The 23,084-nt window shown below is 37.7% G+C and overlaps 1 protein-coding gene across 4 annotated transcripts in view; it reads right to left on the bottom strand.

The window, feature by feature from the left end:
• PPP4R3C (protein phosphatase 4 regulatory subunit 3C) overlaps positions 1-23,084 on the bottom strand; it is a 382,556-nt gene that overhangs the window by 54,210 nt on the left and 305,262 nt on the right. For all 4 annotated transcript variants that reach the window (XM_054695806.1, XM_054695807.1, XM_054695808.1 and 1 more), the window contains one exon: positions 5,462-5,639. In XM_054695806.1, the coding sequence (XP_054551781.1) occupies positions 5,462-5,464 (3 nt within the window). In that variant the 5' untranslated portion in view covers positions 5,465-5,639. The remainder of the gene's footprint in view (positions 1-5,461; positions 5,640-23,084) is intronic.

The following is a 23,084-nucleotide window of genomic DNA, read 5'->3' as shown; positions in this document are numbered from 1 at the left end:
ATATCTGATTATTGATACAAATGTTTGGTTAATTATGCCACCGCCACTCCTGATTTTGAAAAATGGTCTAGTTGTTTGTAGATTATTTCCAAATTATCGTTCTCACTCATGCAGAAAAGTTGAAAATGCAAGTTGTGATGATGAAATACCCCCTTCTCTATCATAAAATTTTACTTAGAGGGAGAATTCTGACTAAAGTGCCAAAAGAACATGATAAAGAGTCAAATACTGGGAGTGCAAAATCACCCAAGCAAGCTTATAAAGCTTAGAAATCCCATGTAGTTGATATTTATCACACAGCCAAATGCTAATGCATCCAGGAAAATAACCTCAGCTCCAGATGCAGCTATTAGGCATGTGCTATGGGACAGGTCATCTGTGCTTTCATCTGACAAATGCATCCTTTGAAGGGAGTGCATGATGAACTTTGGTGAGAACATGAATACTGCAGGGAAAATTTAAAAACCAATATTAAGTTTGTCTTATCTCTGAAAATACTCAGGCCCAAATACATTAACTTGGTGCTATTTTCCACTTGCTAAATGCTTTTGAATATTTTCAAGTTTTCAAATCAGTAGTATAGAAAACAATTAAAAGACACAACAAACTGAAATGCCAATCTTATTTTTGAATTGTACAAGAAAGTGATCTTGAAGTATTTCTAAGTGTTCCATTCTAAGGTATAGAAAAGAATAAAAGTAGTAAAATAAAAAAAAAGCAAACACTCAAATTCTGTTCCAAAGATACTTCCATTAACCTGATTGACCAAAATAGTATAAGTAATTTTTGTTAGATTTATCTTGTTACCAAACAAGTTTCAATGTCGTTTGTGGCAACTCAAGGAGAGTACAACTGTGAATACTGGAATGTTTAGCTTTGGAAATGTTGCAATTCCTAAAAATGCCTCTTTTAACGATTAATTTAGAATAAGTAATGATCAGATTTGCATATTCTGGGAGAGTATTTCACCAATCGAAGGGAATATAATGGTAAACATTACTACAAGTATTTCTGACTCTGAATTAAAATTGCTATTAAATTTGTTGTCCCAGGTTGGATTTTCCAGGACCAATGTCTGAGACAGTTTGGAGACAAAATAGTTATTAGAGAAGAGGAGTGGAAGCAATTGAACTGTGATGCAGGAAGCTCTGGAGTGAGTAATGCCTTTCAGAACATCTCATGTTTGGGCTGTAGTGGCTGGGCCTTTATAATCTTGTTTTGCTCAGTGAGAGGTGTGGCCTATTCTGGGGAGTATGTGGTCTCTGATGGGGAGGTTCTTTGAAGCTGAGACCCTGAGAGGCTGACAGCAGCAGACACCCCGCAGCTTCCTTAGAAATGGATCCAGGGGCCTCCCCTGGTGGCTCAGCACTTGAGCACTGGGCTGCAAAGCTGCCTGCAGCCTCTGCAGTGGTGGTTCGATCCCCGGCTACCGGCGAGGGTCCCACATGGCACGACAGACCTCTCCTGCCGCGCCCACTGCTCCCCTCAGCAGTGTACTTCGACGATCTGCCTGTTCTGTTCCCTGCTCTGGCTCTGGTGAATTCTCTCACCCTCCCGCGCTTCTGACTGTACCCAGTGCTTGTATAAATAAATCTTTTTAAAAAAAGAAATGGATCTGGCAGGTGGATCCCCCTATCAACCACAGCCCCCACACCCCATGCCACCTACATCCATATCTCTACGAGGGTTTGAGGAACAGCTCCTGCAAAATTCGAGTGTACAAATCTTTAAGAGGGGAAACTTGGAAGAAAGAGGTTAGTGAAAATAACCTATAGTCCCTGGTGCTGCAACTGAGCTCCGGGCCGTAATTGCTATTCATTTCCCTCCTCCACTGTCACTCTAGATAATCCTACCATCAGTTACCACGTATGTTGGCAAGAGTGGTTTACCTGCTGACGTGATGCAGACCCTCACCCCTGAGTATCTGGTCACTCTGACCTTCTAACAGGGTGTCCACACCTGTCTCTTTGGAGTCATCATTGGGTAAGAGGATACAAAGAAAACATTCAAATGAATCACTTGGGTTCACACGACATTTCTCTGTACTCCCACATGTAAGCAGCCGAATGAACATTCTCCTCATGATCAGAGTAAGTTACTCCTGCTACAACAGGTACCTTATAATTCACAGGGACTCTGATGTGTCCCTGGGGAAACTGTGCCCTCTTTTGAGAAGAGTTGCAGAAATAGGGAGCACAAAAGACCCCTCTGGGTCACTAGGAATAAAGATAAATGAATGCAAATTCCTGATTCCACTCCTTGGTTCCCAGTATGCTACCTAATCAGAGCACAATATCATATAACGATTGTTGATTTAGGGCATATACAAAATCCTGAGGGCTGAAGCATTGCTTTCAAGCTGGTGCTTCAGCTATGCCTTCATGGGTTGTTCCAACACTCTATCAGGAGCAGACATTCTGAATCATAAAATACATAATATGACCAGTGGTTCCCATGATGAGGAGCCCATTCTCACATTACCTTTGCTGTAAAAGACGACCCCTGGTCTGCCACCACCACCACGTTCCGTGCATTGCATACCAATAGATCAAACACTATTTAAGTCCTTGGAAAAGGTTCTGGATGAGGCCCTAGCTATTTTTTTTTAGATTTATCTATTTATTTATACAAGCACTGGGTACAGTCAGAAGTGCGGGAGGGTGAGAGAATTCACCAGAGCCAGAGCGGAAAACAGAGCAGGCAGACTGACGAAGTACACTGCTGAGGGGCGCTGCAGAGGCTGTCGGCAGCTTCTCAACCCAGCGCTCAACCGCTGTGCCACCGGGGAGGCCTGAGGCCCTAACTGTTCTTATGAAAATGAGCACTTGCTTTTCTAGGCTAGAAGGGTCCCGGCGTGGCCGACATGCCCACCTCTGTCACCATGGCTGTATCACTTCAGCACTGGGATGGCTGATGACAAAGGCTGGCTGATATCTCTGGCTGCATAGGTCACTGTCTGCCCTCTCTTTAGTGCCTCCACCATGGCTGCAGTTGGGTATTTGCATGTGATAATTAGCCCTTCTACTCACACTTTATGTCCACTCTTCTACGTACATCCAAAACTTTTTCCGAACATTTCAACCTCTCTCCTAATAGACCCCTAACACATTGGCTAGGCTACTTGACACTCTCCATGAATCTGTCTATATTTAAACTTGGGATATTTCTCTTCCAACACTAAAAAGATGACCAGGTGAATTGCCATAAGTTCAGTCTATTGGGTGGATTTTATAATATACATTTTTTATAACTGCCCAATAAGGTCATTGTTGTGTGAGGCTATAATTCAGCTCCCATCCACTTCTCAACTTGTGCCCACATATTATACCAATCCTTGTGTAAAACATTCTTGAATTTTCCCCCTCCTCCTTGTGCTCATAGCATAGAATTCTCCCACGTAGCCATAGCATGTGAGTGGGATGGGCTACCTGTCATACAGCTTCCCGTGCCCACTTCTCTTATTTATGCTGGATCCTGATTTACCACTGTGATCTTACACTGGAATTTGCTGGACTTTTCCAGTCTTATGATTTTGTGGTTCTCACATGCTTTAACTCATGATGAGCAGTTCTGGCCACATAGCACTTAGTGTCTTTTTTTTAATATTTATTTTATTTATTTATGCATACAAAAACTAGGGCATAGGCCAGAGGTGTGTGTGTGGGGGGGTGGGGATGAGAGGATACACCAGCAATAGAGAGGGGAGCAGTAAAGGTGGATCTACTGAAACACACTGCTGAGGGGAGCAGCAGGTGAGACAGGAGAGGCCTTTTGCGCCATGTGGGTCAGTTCCCTGGCTGGGACTCGAACTCAAGACACAGTGGCTGGTGATAGCTTCATAGCACTGTGTCTTTAACCCCTGTGCCACCAGGGAAGCCCCTCATTCGGTGTCTTATGGGCAATTATTCCATCTCTGTGAGAGGCCAGTAACACACCAGATGTTTTTCTAGAGGAATATAGTCACTTGTTGCTCATGGCAAGGCTTTGTTCCAGAACCCCAAGAGCCCATATAGTGACACTCTTACTAGGACTCACCACAATTTTCACACAGAATCTTTTCCCACCGTTGATATTTCCAGCAGGATGGTGCCTACCAAAGCTTATGGTCTAAGCAGAAAGGCTGCTTGCACAGAGGCAAAGAACTGCCTATTAGTCTCTGGTTCCTGTTTAAAGCTGGCGGCCTTTCAAATCACACAGGACTACGATTGGACTAATATTCCAACGTGTGGAAATCGCTGCTTTTAGAACCTGAAGAAACTCATTTATCTTTTACTTTGGTGGGAATATTCCACGTACTTGACCAGAGAACTTTTACAATTTTAAGGTTGTGGCTGATCCTAAATCTCTAGGGGGTTATCACCTTTCTCTGGAGCATATATATCTTTCCGAGGTCTCTATGAACTAGCCACCTCTTGCTTCTTTATACACTAATAAAGAAATTCATGGATCCTCACACCTGCCTTTCAGTGGTCTGCTTCTCTCCCTCAACCTCTTGTTATTTTGTAGTGCAACCGTGTTACTCTTTTTCCCCACAAGAGAAACCCCACTTTCCCAGGTCAGGTGGATATAATCTTTGAACAGTTTTATTGAGACATAATTCCTGTATCATTTAAAGACTACAATCCACAGTGTTTAGTATATTCAGTGTTATGCAACCATCATCATGACATAACTTCATAGTATTTTTGTCCTCCCAAAAGAACCACATATTAATCAGCATCAGCCCACCAGCTCCTACCTCCTACCCCAGCCCTAACAAGCATCAATTAACTTTCTATCTTTGTAAATTTGTCTATTCTAGATATTTGATATGAATAGGGTAATATAATATGTGGATGTGATTGGCTTCTTTCACTTAGCATAATTTTCTCAAGATTCACGTATTAGTACTTCTTTTCTTTTAATCTTGAGTAATATTCAATTGCATGGACATGTCACACTGTAGCCACTCATCAGCTGATGGAAATTTAGCTTGATCCACTTTTGGTATATGAATAATGCCGGTAGTAACATTTCTGTACAAGTTTCTGTGTAGACATATTATGTCATATATGTTAGGTATATATCTAGGAGTGGAATTTCAAGATCAAATAGTGACTCTATGAGTAAATTTTTGAGGAACTGTTTTCCAAAGAGAGTGGGTTTTTGTACATTTACACCAGCAATTATAAGGTTTCCAGTGCCTCCATATCCCTGCCAACACTTATTATTGCCTGTCCTCTTCACTATAGCCATCCGACTGGAATTAATTGGACTCATTGTGGTTTTCATTTTAATTTCCTTAATGACTAATGATGCTGAGCACATTTTCTAGGCTCCCTTATCCTTATATTTAATATTTTTTCCATAAGTACCACATATCTACTATACTGCGTCTGCTAGGACAGTCTCTTCCACTACATCCTCCTAATTCCCCTCAAAGTTTTAACAATTTAATAAGTACCTTGTGCTGAAAACTCACCATAGTCCTCTTGCCACCAGCAATCTTCACAGGAAGTTGAGCGGTGAGTGATTTGGTTCCAAAACACTATCTTATTGCCTCCTTTCTCAGATCACTCCTGGTGCCAACTGTTGCTGATTGAGTTTTCCAGAAGCAGATGTGAGGCAAAATTGTGATATAAGATAGGAGGAATTAACATCTGTTAAGAGAGATAGAAGAAAGATCAGGCTGAGGAAGAAGTCAAAATAAGATGCAGACCTGACAGACTTGGCTACCCCGGTGGGGAGCCCCAGAACAACACTTGCTCATCAGTGTCCAGTTTGGGGCCAGAATAGTCAGGTATTTAAACTCTTGCCTGACTCAGCCACCACATGTGGATTTCCCTAAGAAGAGTGTGCCTCAAATAAGGCCATCCTCTGCAGAAGGAACTATTAGCTGGGGGCAGTCTGCTGACTTTCCTCCCAAAAGCTAGGCATCAAATATTTCCTTCCAGAACAATCTGGGTATCACATCACCATGTCTACCACATAGTCCTACTTGGATGCAATTCAGAGGGCTTCCTAATTGTTATATTTTATTAAGTAACTTATGGTCAAGCTGGATAATACCCAAACACTAAATAATTAAAGAATGAACATGCAGTGTTGATAGATAACATATACAGGGGTTAAATTCCCCTTTCAGTTATTTACTTATCTGCATATATTTATATTTTGCTTCCTGTTTATCTTTCTGTAGAAAAAGAAGTATAAACTGATTTCACCTGATGAAACAAATAAAATTGTATAATCTGAGAGCTACCTGACCTGAACAAAAAATCTGTCTCTCTCTGTGTATATGTGTGTATGTGTAGAGATATACATACATACATATATATATATATATATATATATATATATATATACATACCCACACACATATATATAGCTACATTCAATTATACATAGGTATATAATTAAAGGATATAGCTTTTATTTGTTAAAATTCTTCTTAAATTTAGGGGCCTCTCCGGTGGCGCAGCGTGTTGAGCACAGTAGTGTGAAGCTGTCCGCAGCCTCTGCGGCAAGGGTTTGATTCCCAGCTGGCCAGGGAGATACCCACATGGCGCCACAGACCTCTTCTGTCTCACCCACTGCTCCCCTCAGCAGTGTTTTCAGTCGTCTGTCTGCCTGTTCCGCTCCAGCTCTGTCTCTGGTGAATTTTCTCACCCTCCCATGCCTCTGGCTTGTATCCCAGTTCTTGTATAAATAAATAAGTCTTTTAAAGAAAATTCTTCTTAAATTTAAATATTGCTTAAAATTATTTTTTCTCATTTGAAAACTCTTGTCTGCAATAATCACTTACTTTCATGCAAAATAAGTTTTTACAAAATGAAAAATAATGTTTCATCCAGAATCCCACAGGCTTCACAGAGAACCATGGACATATTTCTCACATTTTTATAGTCTTTTCTACAATCTGACCTTTTGATGTTAGGACATAACTCTTTCAATATTCAATTGTTACATTGCAAAATACTGATCTTTCGTGTCTTGAAATTCACTCTTTTGTGTAGAAATGACCAAAATGAAATGTAATACAACATGAATTTTGAAGAACCTAAAACAATTTAGGCAATTTTGCTACAAAGAAAGAAATTTACTTATAAAAAGCAAGTAGTATTAGAATTCCTACCTGAAGTAACAGGTACACTACCCATATAGAATGAATACAAAGTAGTTTCAAATATGCTAATGTAGGGATGAATAACAAGAACAAATACTTTTAATACACATTTATATATTGCTTTCTAGGCAATGACTTTCTCATACAATATGTATTTTTTTCCCTTAATAAGCAGACATTTCACTCGATTTGCTCTAATGGCTTCTGTATTTTAATACCTTGTATATTTATTTAGCTAAAGAGGGTCCAGTGACTGTCTCTTATTCTAAGTAATTTGTACTGGTTTGTGCTTTCAACACTTTAACTTATATATTCTGTATATTCTGTGAAAAATTTGAATTTCACGGAGATGAAAGGTAAATGAAAGTGAATTTTTAACAGGAGAAAGAATAGTTATCTTAATTGAAGTGCACACATATGGACACACACACACGTATGTCTATGCCCCATATCAGGACACCTGGGAATTTATTTTCTTTTTCTTCTCCTATACAGAATGTATCACAGTGGATGGGAGAGCCTGGAAATGGGTTGAAGTGCCCTTCTTAGCTACCAGAGTCATGGGATTACTTCTCATCCTAAATGCCTCAAAAAATATTGCCAAGAAATGAAATGGTAAAATTTCTATAGGAACACAGCTGTCTATACAGCTAGTGATTTTGGGAAGACATTCTTTAAATGTTTTTTCAGTCCTGGCAAAATCCTGGAGAGAGGTTATTCTTTTAAGTGAAATCTTATGACTTCTTGTATTTCTTCTTCTACTTCTAAGCTGAGATAAGAGGTGGACACAGCTTAAACTGAAATGATTATGTTCTTAAGAAAATAAGTATAAGGATAAATTCTACCTGTATTGTTTGAGACACTCCGGTCTTGTCAAATTATCAGTCGCTCATTCTTTCCCCCTGTTGTCATGTCTGAGTTGTTTTGCTATAGCACAAGATGACAACCTTGGTAGCAGAAACTATTGATGTGCATCTCTTTTATAGGAACTCCACGCAACACAGGAATATACATTTGGTTATGGGGGGAAAAAAACCTTGCTTTAATTTGCTAAAACCATGTTTCTTTTAAAGAACAAATATATATGTATATAATTGATTATATATGATTATATATCATATATATATGATTATATATGCATAATATATGTGTGCACATATATATGTGTGTACATACATACACAGGCATAAAACCAGAACTATATGTAACCTTAGAAAATTTTCTTACAAACTAAAGTTTACATCTTAAGGAGCAATACTTTGCTCCCTAAAATAATCTACAATCTTGCTTGATATGTTTTTTTTCAGATCTAGATTTTCTCTCCATAGAACTTTTTTCTTCAAATCCAACTTCAAACTTTTATCAGATCTGGTTTATCTCTGCTCACGGTAACATTTTTGAGAACTGTAACTTGGCCTTAGATTATGACATGAATCAAAATTTTGCCTTTAAATAATCTTAAGTACTATATTATCTAAATAAGTAATTCCTTCTTTCTGAGAACTGACACTACAAATATTTCTTTTAAGCCAGCACTGTAACTTCCACCGAAATTCAGTTATAACAGTAAGAAGCTAGATTTTCTATTTCTCTGTTTTCATGACATTTTTATTCAATGTAAATGCATGTGGAATAAGGACCAGATACATGAACTAGTTGACACTTGATTTCTAATTCTTCTCTTTCCCTCATATCTCACCATGTCTCTGGAACATAATATTCAACATAGTTAAGTTTGAACCTCTGCTGTCACGAATAGTTTGCTGCCTAGAAACCAATTCAATTCATCATCCTTGTATTAAGCACCCGTTATGAACCAGTCATTTTACTCGGAATTCAAAGATGAACAGGACATTACCCTTTCCTAATGAAGTTATATCAAACTGGCCTTCTGCCTACAGTTAAAAACTGACCCCAATCCCCCAAACATGTTCTTTTTTTATATTAAGAACTATATATATATTATGGGCCCTCAGCCCCTGTCTATTCTCAGATTCGAATCTCATTTCTGTTGTCTGCAGCTTGGATGTCTCTCCTTTCTTTCTGAACACCATATAGCCTAGATAGCTACAGACACCATTTTGCCTAAATGAGGTGATCACTTCATTTGAGTCCCAGCAGGCAGGATGCAGGTCTATGATATAATCACATTATCTCATATCAGGCAGGACTATGTTTTCAGAATCCGTGGCCAATATATTTTAAATGTTTTTGTACTTTTTTCTTGACTTGACTTTATTATTATTTGGACTCATTTGTCAGGGTCCATAAAAAAGTATTCCCCATTTTTCAAAAGTTTGCCTGACACCACTTCATTTTTATGAAAGACCTACATGCACACCTGTTTTCACTAATGAGAGAAATCCAAAGAGTATTTTTACTTTTACAAGAAGTAAAAGGCAGAAATAGTGATGAGTGTTAGTTTTACAGCAGCGGTTCGGCATGCACCCCACCCAGCCACAAGTGGTACAACAACTTCCTCCCAGGAACTACTTTATATAGGCTGTGTGTGTATCTTGTCATTCCTGCTTTTACTATGTTATTAGTATTACTTTAGCTTTTACGTGTTACTTGGTATGACTTGGTAGATTAATTTTTCATTCTGGGAATGCACAAAATTTTTCCCATATAAATTAATGGTGATTATTTCTTCATTTTATGCCATTTCAGCTTAGGAAAGATTTCATAGGGATAGTCTACACACTGCAGCCAGGGAAAGGCACTCCCACAAGAGAGTGTCTAACTTCAAGAGGTTGCATTCACAAAGACTGTTTAGAATCTAAATGTTTCATTCCAATAAGATTCTCTAATAAAAAATAGTGCAGAAATGACACTGACCATAGGAGGAAGTGTTTCCCAAAGTATGCAAAATAAGACATTCTTAATTAGATAAACCATTGTATAACAGAGATAGTGGATGGGGTTTTTGGAATTGAATAAAATGCTGTTATTAGATTGGTTTATTTTCTTAGCACCCATGTGATATTTCACAGGTTATTTAAACTTTTAGAACCTCCCCCAGTTTTGCTAAATGTATTATGTATGAAAAAGTTAGTATATGGAGTAAAGCAAAATATCTTTAGGCTTTACCAGATGAAAACAGTTAAGGTTCAACTTTTTGAAACCTAAAAATTTGGCCATGTTCTTATGATTCACAACCTAACATATAACTATAACTATATTTGTATGTCTATCTATATCTATATCTGGCACTTTGTACACGAAAGTCAATAATGAATTTTCAGCTCTTACTGTTTCTGTGGGAAAGCTGGTATGTTCAGAAAGTCCCCTTCCACCACACCTCCCATCATACCTCTAGAGACTTGAATGTGGAAACAGAGAATCTGCTCTGTCCTCATCATTCCTTTAAAAACATTCTGATTTTCCTAGCATGAGTTTTTGGGTGGTGATTCAAATGCATAGTTTATATAATTATATATCATATAATTATAAATATACAAAAATAATTATAAATAATTTGTATTATTTCCCTGTAGGGGAAAGGCTAAGAGATAAATAAGGGGAAAATAGATGGACACTGGTATGAACTAAATTTAGAAATAGGATATGATTTACGGTGTGCCAAGAATGAAAAAAAGAGGCTGGTATTGGGTGAGGAGAGGTTGGCATTCATTCATTTTGAAGATGCAACCAGTTGAGCAGGCTGGGATGAGTAAAATCTATTGGTTATTTTCACACTTATTTCTTGCTTTCACAACTGCTATGATGGTTGAAAATCTCTCTCTCCATTGGTTCACCCATCAGTGTTTTGCAGTCTAGTAAATTAATGGAAAAACTTTTATTTTTTTTTCCATTCCTATAACTCATCCTATAACTTAACACCAGGGAAGGCACTGAAGCAACCAAAAGGAAGACAGAAAGGCTATTCTATCAGGGGGAAATACAGATGGACATGGGGCAGTCCATTTGGCGGGGCCTTATATATGTTCATAAACTGTGACTTTTAAATATTCATTTAATGTACATTTGTAGTCTTCCCAAATAGAGTGTCAACAACCTAACGTCAGGGACCACATTGTGCATTTTTTCCTCCTCCTTTTCATCCTGCTATTATTTTTCCCATAAATGTAAAACAACTGAGTTAAGTAATAATATACTAACTCTAAAAACCAGTGAATTTTTTCACTTTTAAAATATCTGGTTTCAAGCTCTATGATTCTCTAATAGACAGAAAGATCCTACCCCTGTTTTATCTATTTTGATATGTCATTTCCTCTTGCTACAGTGCTTTCAAAGTGGACCACCTACTTAATTTCCTTCTCAGGGTATCTTCTTAAACACTATTAAGCTTGGATAGCTTCCTTTGTTGTGGCTCAATAGCCTGTACTCCTTCATTTTGTTCAGAGAAGTAATTTCCTATCATTTAATCTTTTCAGCTGATTTTCTCTGGATCCCTTCCAGTTTCTCCCATATATTTTTATAAATGGGAAGATTTAAACTTTGCTTCCAAAGATTTCCAGAAAAAAAAAAAAACCTGCATAATTATGTTTCTCTCTATCAAACTTCAACACCTTTCAGAGCTAGTAGAACAATGTCTGTTTATCTGTGCTTGGGTGTGGTACACTTCAGATTTGACCAGGGTATGCCCCTAAGGCTTTTGTAATCAGTGCTGGAGGCTGAAGTCTTCTGCTTTGGGAAAGATTATGGACTTGATTCTGGAGCTTGAACAACCTCTATCAAGGAAAGTGTAGGAAGTTAAAGGTGGACACATATTTTTTTGTGTGTTTGTGACCTTTCTAAGAGAAATTGAGCTTACATTTCACCCCCTTATATATGGGCTAGTCTGTGACTGCCTTGACCAATACAACATGAAAGAAAAAGAAAAATATCGGCTGGCTTCACTTATAGGAGGAATATAGCAGAACCAAATAAGGGATCGGGGAAAAAATAATAACAATTAAAAAAAAATCCAAAACAAAATTAACAGGCAACTATAAATCAGAGACATTCTGCAGGGGAGGGGGCAGGAGAGGGATCAAAACAGGAGATGGAAGAGCACAAGGGACTATGGTGATGGGTCTCAGGTGAACTAGTGGTGGGAATTCCACGGACACTACACCTGAGAGGAAAAAGCAAACACTGTACAAGAGCAATGTAAAATATAATATATATATATATAAAATAAAAAAAATTAAAAATGAATATGAAAGAAGTAATACTATGCTAGCTCTAGGCTATCATAGTCAGTTCAGGCTGTTTCACAAAGTACTCTAGACCAGGAGACTTAAACAGCAGACATTCATTTCTCATAGTTTGGAAATTGAAGAATGAGGTGTTGGAAGATTCAATTTTGGGGGATGACCCTCTTCTTAAATTCTATCTCACCATCCTTTGACTATACCTCACATGGCAGAGAAAGAGACCACACTTTCCTATTTTCTCTTTATTCATGGCCATTAACTCCATCACAATGACCTTCTTTATGCTCTAATCTAACCCCAATTACCTCCTAAAGATCCCAACTCAAAACGCCTTCTCATTGGGTTTTAGGGCTTCAACATATGAATTGGGGGGAGGGCACACATATTCAGTCTGAAGGATAGGTCTAACGTTTTAGAGGACTAGTAGTTACAACTTCCATCTTTAGCAACAACATAGATAGGTACAGAGTCCCATCTGAGCCCAGCCTTCTAAAAGCCAGGTTGCCAAGTGGGTAGATAAGTGGATAAAAGCATTTTGGTTCCTCCAGAGTGGTCCAACCACCAGCAATATATCATGGATTTGCCCTGTAAATGCCACAAGGAGCAGAAATGTTGTCTCACCAAGTCCTTTAATATTGTAAGAGATAATAAAGTGTTATAGCAAGTCACTAGTAGTATAATGATTTGTTATATAATAATAGATAACAAGAACAAGAACACAATTACCACTCCACATCACCATCTTTTCTATATGCCCCTCATTATTCTCTTAACCTGTAAGTATCTTTGAGAACTCTGGCTAAAATGGCCGTGGTTGCGGCTATGACCTCTGGGTTAATATAGAGGGTTTGGTTGTTATCATAGAAACAACACTAAGTTTTTCTCCAAGAAATTGGTTTTCTAGGCTTATTGACTATTGACTACCACACTGAGCTCATCCAGGGACAGTGAGGGAGAGCAAAACATGCATTTTTTCCCCCTCTTTATGGCAGTTTCTAGTATTTTCATCTTGGAACTCTGAGCTTCCAATTGAGAAGTATGATCACCCTGCTGCGGAGGCCAAGTGGAGATATAATGGAACTTATCCATCATCACAGGATTAACACACGCTCTATCTCAATATTTTCTAAGTCAAAAGGTAAGTGTTGTGTCTCATGTGTTTACAAGGAAGAATGATTCTTGATTTATTTTTGTTACAGGAATAAAGCTATAGTTAAGTAATGAAGAAGGTGATGGAATATGTATAGGAAGGGGCAGAACTGCAGTATATCCCAATACTCCACAGTCTATCCTTACGGGTCATGAATACTAATTTGTAAATTTAAGGGGCCTTGAATAGAAACAGAGATCTACTTATTGAAGATGCTATGGACATGTTATTGTCTTTCCTCATTCTTTTTCTCATTAGAGCTCCTACTTCACTTACATTTTCTGAAAACATTTGTAAGTCTCAAAGGATGGTATGAACAAGCAGATGACACACTATATTATTTCTAATCAATAAGAGGACTCAGTCCTCCTAAAATGATATACCTCTACTGGATTTGATCTTGATCTTCACTGGCCTATGTTCTTCATTGTTACTGCATCAGAAGAAAGACCTTATTTACCATTGGCTCACTTATCTAAGCTCAGGAAATCAAAAAAATTAGTTCCTATGGATCCAACTATTTAAAAAAAATATTTCAGGGTATGTCATTACAGCTATCAACACACTTTCAACAGTATCAGATTATTTTCACTTTAATTGCAAAAAACATAGTTCCTTTCTACACTCCTTCCCCATGTCTTAAGGTGTGAAAGTAACAGATGCTTTAAAAAATCACACACACACACACACACACACACACACACCCCAGAGTGCTGGGAAAGTTGACATGAATTCCTCAGTGTTTTATTTCATACTCTCTTATGCTGACTTCTGGCTACTCAGAGATATTTCTAGTATGATGGGAGTAATAGTACCCTGAATGAGGAACACATTTGAGTCAATCTCTCAGTCAGAGGCACCAAAGTAAGTCAATCAAGAAAGATAAGTCAATATCCTATACCCAGACCTTTAGTTAATGAGTAGATGGCTGGGATTGTGTTTGGGGCCTGGCGATCTGGCAATCACAAAATTCAGCAAGGGCAATTCAGTTGAATCCTTGGTGAGAGAAGTAAGGCTGGGATTGAAAATGAAGCTATTTTTGAGCTTTTCTGAATTAGTGGAAGAGATTTTCATCAATCTTTAAACATTTACATGCAACATGAAGGAGATACACTGAATTATGTGAAACATATTTGGAATGGACATTAATCACTGCATTTCAGGAGTCACAGATGGTTGAGATAGCATGGGATGGCTCTCTGAAGCTTACATGACCTATGTGCATGTATATTAAAATTTGCAAATACTTAAATCTGTGGACTTGAGGAGCCATTAGATTAGTATAAAGAAACATTTAAGTCTAGAGAGAATATAGGAGAGATTCTGAAAAATAAAGTTATATTACACATCGACAGTACAGGAAGAACAAATTGGCAGAAGCGTATTCTACATGATGCTAAGGAAGGTCTAACCTCAAGGTCATGCCCTTAATGATGACTTTTTCAAGGTCTCATATATCCACATGGTTAAGTGTTTTAAAAAATATGCAAAAGAAAGATTACCTGTCACATTTACCTTCTGTCAGGTGGTGTGGTCAAAGAAACTTCTGGGATAAGACTAAGGTGAAGGTGAGTTGAGAAACATTTACTTTGGATTTACTGGGATATACTTACATAGTTTTTCAGCCATACCCAAGTTATGTTATTTCTAGTCACCCAAATAGAAATGGCTTCCAGGAAAATGCGCATAGTTCTCCATTCTGTCTGACCCAGTGTTGTGACTCAGATATGCATTATTGGGATATGAATGTGTCCTAGGTGACGTAGCATTGAAGGTTTGTGGATGGGGGAGAAACTTGGTTTGAACTGTATAATACCAGAGCTGTCCTGTGGGAAATTCTTCCATTTATCTGTCATATAACATGGTAATGAGAGGATTTGGCTTCCATCGATGTTGTTGAAAGAGAAATTAATTCCAGTCAGAAAGATACATATTTGATAACACAGTGGATGCCATTATAAATGCACCACACATTTTTCCCTGTTTTGATGGGATTTATGTGAAAATAATTTGAATTCCTACTGGTGTGGAGGGGGAGGGGTCAAAACTTGTAGTATTATCACAAACATGGACTGGTGTTTGGAAAGTTGCATGCTTTATGCATCTAAAGCATTGGATTGTGCCTTACTGTGTTCATTGTGAGGAAGCAAAAAATCATTCCAAGTTTGTAGGAACAAATTCTGACAGATATAGATGAAACAGTTCACAAAATTGTCACACATTCAACAAGACAAAACAAAAAACAAGTAGTCTAGTGAAATTTCACCTAAAACTATTTCATTAATAAATAAAAGTATATGCAGTAATTTAAATATACATCAGCTTAACTCACCATAATGCAGCAGCAATTTGTAATGCATTTGAGTTCTTGATATGCGCTTTCTTCTTTGGAATCACAGACAAAGTTTAACCTGCATCTAAATTCCTGTGTGAACTTGGACAAGTCATAGAACCATTCTGGGTCTCTTTACTTTACCCTTAGAATAGAAAGCATTTTCTTTCCTCATCTGACAGGTTGAATTAAGAAAACTCTGGCAGAATATTTATTATACATATTTATACACTGGAAAGTGCTGTCCAGTCTTAGCAGTATCTCTTTAGTAGTGATGGTTTAAAGGGAAAAACTGTTTATTTCATTCTATTAACCCCCTGGATTATCCCCATTTCTGGAAAACCTGACAATATTTTGTCTCAACACAAAACAATGCTGCAGATTTATTTCTCAAGAAAAAAATTAAAATTTACTTCAAAATAGCAAAATCATGAAAAGAAAAACCACTTTTGAAATAAAATACATCAAGTTTGAGTGCTTTTCTTTTTCTTTCTTTCTTTTTTTTTATTTTTTTATTTTTGTGGGTTTTGTGGGACCCTCGCCGGCGGCCCGGGAACAAACCAGCGCTGCAGAGGCTGTGGGCAGCCTCGCAGCCCAGTGCTCAAACGCTGCGCCACCAGGGGAGGCCCAAGAGTGCTTTTCTTTTTTTGGAAAAAAAAAATCCTTCCTGGGTAATAGCAATTAAGTCTAAGCCCATTCAAAGAGGTTTTATCTATAGAAAAACACTGTCCATTATAAGAAAACAGTGAGTTTTCAACACAAGATTGAACTCAAATCTATCAGATCTCACCTGTGGATATTATCTTAAAGATATGTGAAAAGCGACAAATGACATTCTAACATGTAAGTATATTAACAGAGAAAAACTGGCTTCTAAAGGCTCTTACCCAGTGGAAATTCCTTAATACATTGATCATGATCCAGGTCTAGAAACAGTGTTGTCAGTGCTTTAGTGTTGATCAGAATTAGGGATGTTGGACCACGCTAAGCAATTCCCAGGATATTTCAGAGTAAACCTGAATGTCGATTTGTTAATTCACAATGAGGAACACAAGTGTCAACTTGATAGGAGAGTCACGTCAGCCAGACCAGTACATTCTCTCCCAGTGGAAAATCATCAAAGGAAGTTAATTATAACTAGAAGAGCTGGGTGAGGGAATTAACTGAATGACTCATATATGATAGTTCAAAGCAGCTATGTCTCTTGGTAAGGTCAGTCCATAGCGGGGTCAGAATGGACCTTGAATATATCTTAGAGAAATCAAAGAAAATTTTCATTGAGTTGTGGCTGTCAAGGACATGGAGAAGTAGGAAACCTCTTACACTGCTGGTGGGAATATAAACTGATCTGGCCACTATATAAAGCTGTGTGGAGGATCTAAATATGGATCTACCATATGATTCAGCAATTCCACTCCTAGGAATCTACTCAAAGGACACAAAAACACTAATTCGAAGGGAAACCTGCACCTCTATATTTATTGCAGCACTGTTTACAATAGCCAAGATAGGGAACCAACCTAAATGCCCACAAAAAGATACATGGATCAAGAAGATGTGGTCTATATACACAATTGAATAGGACACAGTGATCAAAAAGATACACTCATGCCATTTGTGGCAACATTGATGGAGCCAAAGGGGATTATGTTAAACGAAGTAAGTCAGAAGGAAAAAGAAAAATATCAGATGGTTTCAATTATATGTGGAACATAGAGAAATTGAACAAAAGATCATGAAAAAGACAAAACTTAAAAACTGTCCATAGATCTGAGGCATACAGCAGGGGTGGAGGGGTAATGGGTCAAAACAGGGGAGGGAAGAGCACAAGGGACTGTGGTGATGGATCACGGGTGCTGTGGTGCTGGGAGAACTAAGGGAATTATGCCTGAGGGGAAAAACCAAATGCTATAAAAATGAAAGATGTAATAAAATAAATACATTTAATTATACAAATAAGTATTGCATGAGAGCATTAAAAAAAACAAAAAGAGTTGTGCCTGGAACAAGAAACTGTTGGGAGTGTACTCTAACATCCCTCAGGAAAAGTGCAGAAAGAAGGCTAACATGCAAATGTTAGAATCACTGCATAATATAAAATACTAGGGCCTCCCTGGTGGCCTAGGGGTTAAGTCTCAGTGCTATCATGGCTGCGGTCTGAGTTAGTTCCCCAGCCAGGGAGCTCATGGCTCTCCTGTCTCACCTGCTTGCTCCCCTTAGCAGTGTATTTCAGTAGATCTGCCTGTTCTGCTCCCCACTCTGTCCTGGTGAAGCCTCTCACAACCCCCCTGCCCCCACACTTCTGCCCTACATCCCACTTCTAGTAAAATAAATAAATTTTTAAAATTACCGAAAAAAAAAGATATATAAAATAGTAAAATAATTTAAAACCAAGATTCATATATCAATATTAAATAAACAAAATAAGAATTGAGGAAGGATCAATGTGTAAATTCATAAATTAGAAATTCATGTCATTAAAGGAGTACATTTGTGGATAAACTCATCTTGATAGACTGTATAAATCGAAGTTCTAGGTGTGGGAAGGGACTTAAAAATATGATTATCTTACTTTAATACAGTTCAGCAGAGAGTAAAATTCTCTTGTGTAAGCATTTCTTGTGAATGTCTGAATTTTTTACTCATTTTTTTATTGCAGGAAACCCAATTAAGTCAATATTTTCACTTGTTAACATCTATAATCAAGAGATAGGGAATTATTTAGTGAAAACTACAAATGTGTGAAATCACATTTACATACTTAGCAATTATTTATTGGCCACTTATACTAATATTTATAATCTTGGCAATTTACTCATTCAACTTCCTGCTCTATGTCATAGTGATGATTCTCTGACATAAATAATTTTTGAGGTAAGGTCACTAAAAGCCACTCTAAAAATATTTTTATGGGAGAAATGATATGACAAAAGTTTTGACCAAGATCTTTCTAGTTTATGTCTATATTGGAGGAAAATGTCCTTTACAATAAAAACCTAGGCATAAAGGTTGAGAAAGGAGCTGAAAATGTTATTTAGGTCAGCATTTTTGTCTAGCAAAGCAGTTGCTAAGGGTGTTGTGAGGTCAGCAGATTTAGCATGGAAGAGAATGATATAACAGAACAAAAAGATCACTGATAATGGTTTTAAACTCCACATTACAACTAACTTTAAAAAAAAAAAAAAAACTGCCATGTGCCTTATTTGGGTGTAGTGTTAAAGAAACATACATAAAATTGTTTGAAAAGACTTAAAATAACTCCTCCCTTTTCAAACTCTCTACCTGTCTGAGGCCAGATTTATTCTTAAAGATCAGCTAAAACTCTATATTGTACCAGCATAAATGCAGGAGCAGATATAAATTTCCAGGTGTTTTCTTTTAAGCCAGGAATTACAGATTTTCAAGTATCAAGTGAATGTTAATAAATAATTATTAATTTGGGCCTCCCTGGGGTGGCAAGGGGTTAAGTGTCAGCACTATGAAGCTCTCCGCAGCTGCTGCAGCACAAGTTTGAACCCCAGCCAAGGAGCTACCCACATGGCACTGCAGACCTCTCCTGTCTCGCCTGCTGCTCCCCTCAGCAGTGTGTTTCAGTCAGTCTGCCTGTTCTGTTTCCCACTCTGTTTCTGGTGAATCCTCTCACCACCCCACACCTCTGGCCTACATCACAGTTCTTGTATGCAAAAATAAATGAATCTTTAAAAAATGCATATTTTTTTAAATTTCTCAGTTTTAATTTCTAACATGGTAATTATAGACAGTTATAATCCATACTAACAAAAGCTCTTCTGGATCCTTAATAATGTTGACCAATGAATTGAGGCTACTAGCGGGGGAGGTTAAATGGGGGTGGGAACAAAGGGGTGAGGGGGAAAAATAGTGTTTGGTAAAGGACTATGGTTGCTTGGAAGGTGGGGATGGGGTGGTAACATATATCTGAGGAGGTGTGAACCTGTTCTCCCAAATCATATATAGTATTGTAAATCAGTCACCTCAGTAAGGGAAAAAATAATTTTGACCAAAGAATAGGGGCCACAAGACCAAAGAGTCTGACAATAACTAATAGATGACTCAAATGAGCATGAGAAGTGGGAATTGTTAAATTTCTATTTCTTTTCCTAAAAGGCCCTTATCATGGAAAAACCAAACAGTGACAGGTAGAAAGTAACAATGGAGAGTTGGTTAATCAGGACTGTCTGTGGTCCAGATTTTGATGGAGAGAAATAAAAAAGAGGAATAAGAAGGGCATGTTCTCTGTCTCATTAGGATTTCTGAAAAGAAAGCAAGCTGGGGCTAAACAAACAGAGTAATAATGTTACTATTTCCCTGTGTCCCTTCTGTTCAATAGTCCCAAGAAACCGGGTGCATCTAGAAAGTGAAAGAATCTTTTACAACATTCTATCTTGGACACTGAGAGAGATGAATTTTAAAATGTCACATTAGGTCTGTCTCGAGGTGTCAGGTCCCCCAAAGCCCTGAAGGATTGCCAGGTTATAGAATCAGATATTTAGTAAGTTCTTAATCATGTTCCTCTGGAACATCATGTCTTAGAATTAAGTGCTTAATAAATAGTTGATGAATACTTCAATTCTGAAGTGAAGAGGTGGTGCCAGCGGAAATTTAAAAGGCAGTATGAATGTAAGAATAAATATTAAATAAATATTAAAAAGAAATGCTAGCGTTTTATGGATAGGACTGCTGAAAATGCTGCTTCCCCACTCAGCTCTCTTTCATCTTCTGCATAAGTCTGTCTATAGAAATGTCATACAAGCATAAATAAAATGTGTGCCATAGTAATTATGGATTTTCTAGAATCACATTTCAAACAGGAAAATAATCATGTGAAATTAATTACTGATTTTATTAACCCAATATATCCAGAATATTATTACAACATGTAAACAATAGAAAAAATTTAAAATAATTCACATTCTGTTCTTCATAGTAAGTTTTCATTTGACAGCTCCTTAAGGTTGGCTACTATGTTTTTTCAATGACCTCCCACTTTTAAAAACTACTTTATTGAAGCTTAATTAACATTAAAAAAGTTGTACATATTTACTAGCATTCAGATAAATTTTAGGATAAATTTTAAATCTCTTCAAGTATCATGCAGAGCCTTGCATGATCTCATGCTTGTTTACTAATTAGTCTCACTTTCTTTTATTTTTTAAGATTTATTTTATTTATACAAGAACCAGGGTACAGGCCAGATATCCGGGAGGGTGAGAGGACTGACCAGAGACAAAGCAGGGAACAGTACAGGCAGACCGACTGAAATACACTGCTGAGGGGAGCAGCGGGCGAGACAGGAGAGGTCTGCCACACCATGTGGGTATCTCCGGGGCCAGCTGGGATCAAACCCGCACTACAGAGGCCACGGACAGCTTAGCCTCATTTTCTATCACTGCTCATTCACAGATTAAACAAAAATGTCTTTCAGTATACTCTTACCAAAATATATATATATATATATATTTTAAGATTCATTTATTTATGCATACAAGAACTGGGGTACAGGCCAGAGGTGTAGGGGTGAGAGGATTCACCAGAGACAGAATGGAGAGCTGAACAGGTGGATCTGCTGAAATACACTGCTGAGGGGAGCAGCAGGGAGACAGGAGAGGTCTGCTGTGCTATGTGGGTCACCTCCCTGGCTGGGGATCAAACTCGTGTTACAGAGGCTGCAGACAGCTTCATAGTGCTGCATCTTAACCCCTTGTGCCACCAGGGAGGCCCGCTCTTACCAAAATATTTATGAAGAATTTCTACTAACATATCATCCACGTGTCTTTCTTATATTGAGATACATAGATGCATTTAAAGAATTGTAGTATAAAATTGTAAATCCTTAGACAATTGCCAATGAAAGAACCATACAAGAAGTTCCTATTTACTATATTTATTGATTTTATTTTATTATTTTTATTTTTTTAATATTTATTTATTTATTTATACAAGAACTAGGGTACAGGCCAGATCTGTGGGAGGGTGAGAGGATACACTAGAGACAGAGTGGGGAACAGAACAGGCAGACTGATGAAATACACTGCTGAGGAAGCAGTGGGCACGACAGGAGAGGTCTGCAGCACCATGTGGGACCCTCGCTGGCTGGCTGGGATCAAACCAGCACTGCAGAGGCTGCGGACACCTTTACAGTGCTGCGCTCAACCGCCTGTGCCAACAGGGGAGGCCTTATTGATTTTATTTTAGAGAAAATATAAGAGGTGCTGCATTTTGTAATGCAGCAATAATAAAGATGGAATCATAAAAGATGTTTGGGTTGGCTTTTGAAGAAAAGAATCAGGAGTCCTGTGGGGTGATTTCTAACACACTCTCCATCCCCAGCATTTAGAATCACTTTTGGTATAGTTCTCTTATATACTTTCAATTCAGTTCATTTGTACACCACAACTATAAATTGAAATGAGGTAGTTTTAAAAATGTACACATAAAGGAAAATGCAAATGATTTGGAATATTTTCATTTTATTAGCATACTCAATATTGTTGGAAGATTTCCATTCAAGAATCTAAAGCTAAAGTAATATGCAAAAGAATATATAATAAGAAGCTAGTTAGTGGGTTGACAAAGTGATTTCCCAAAAGGAACTCTAAGTGTATTTCTTTTTCACCATGGATAAACACACAAATGAAAATAGGAAGTAGTTTGAACTCCTACCCCTACAAAATGGTACTAAGGGCAGTGAATGAATCTGGACAATATGGGATCTATCCCTTAAACCATCCCTTGAACATGTCCAGAACACCATTAATCATATAACTAGCCAGCAGGACTTTATGTCCTGTGGGAGAATCTAAGAAACACAAACTATCTCTCTACCAAAGCAATTTGAATCAGGGTAACTATCACCAGAAAAGGGCATTAGGATGGGGAGAAGTTCATTTAATATACTCCCCACCCTCAGTATTTGGAGAACAGGAACCAGTGAGTCCCATTTATAAAAACTGAGAGTTATTTCAAAATATATGTATGAGGTAACTGATAAAAACTAGTAAAACATGAAATATTAGAACTGTATTTGAATATGGAAATTGAGATTCTCGCAAAATTCTCATTTTGTGAATTATACATACTGACTACATACAACCATGAAGTAAGAGGACAGGGAGTCTATCGCACCTACAAATTCTCTGACAGAAAAATGCACACCATCTTGCATATAGTCTTGTTAAATGGTGTTCTCTCTATGGAAAAGAAGTATCAGTTCGCTAGGTATTGGGAGTAGAACATAAGTTAAAAGTAAATAAAAAGTCACACATCAAAGTGGATAGTGAAGGAAAAAAAGACACAACTGGGCCTCCCCTGGTGGCC

This window comes from Talpa occidentalis, unplaced genomic scaffold (genome assembly GCF_014898055.3).
Source record: "Talpa occidentalis isolate TD23 unplaced genomic scaffold, MPIMG_talOcc4v2.1 talOcc4.15, whole genome shotgun sequence".
In the NCBI taxonomy this organism is placed as follows: Eukaryota; Metazoa; Chordata; class Mammalia; order Eulipotyphla; family Talpidae; genus Talpa; species Talpa occidentalis.
Note: the sequence above shows the minus strand (reverse complement) of the source record. Positions and strands in the feature narration are given on the sequence as shown.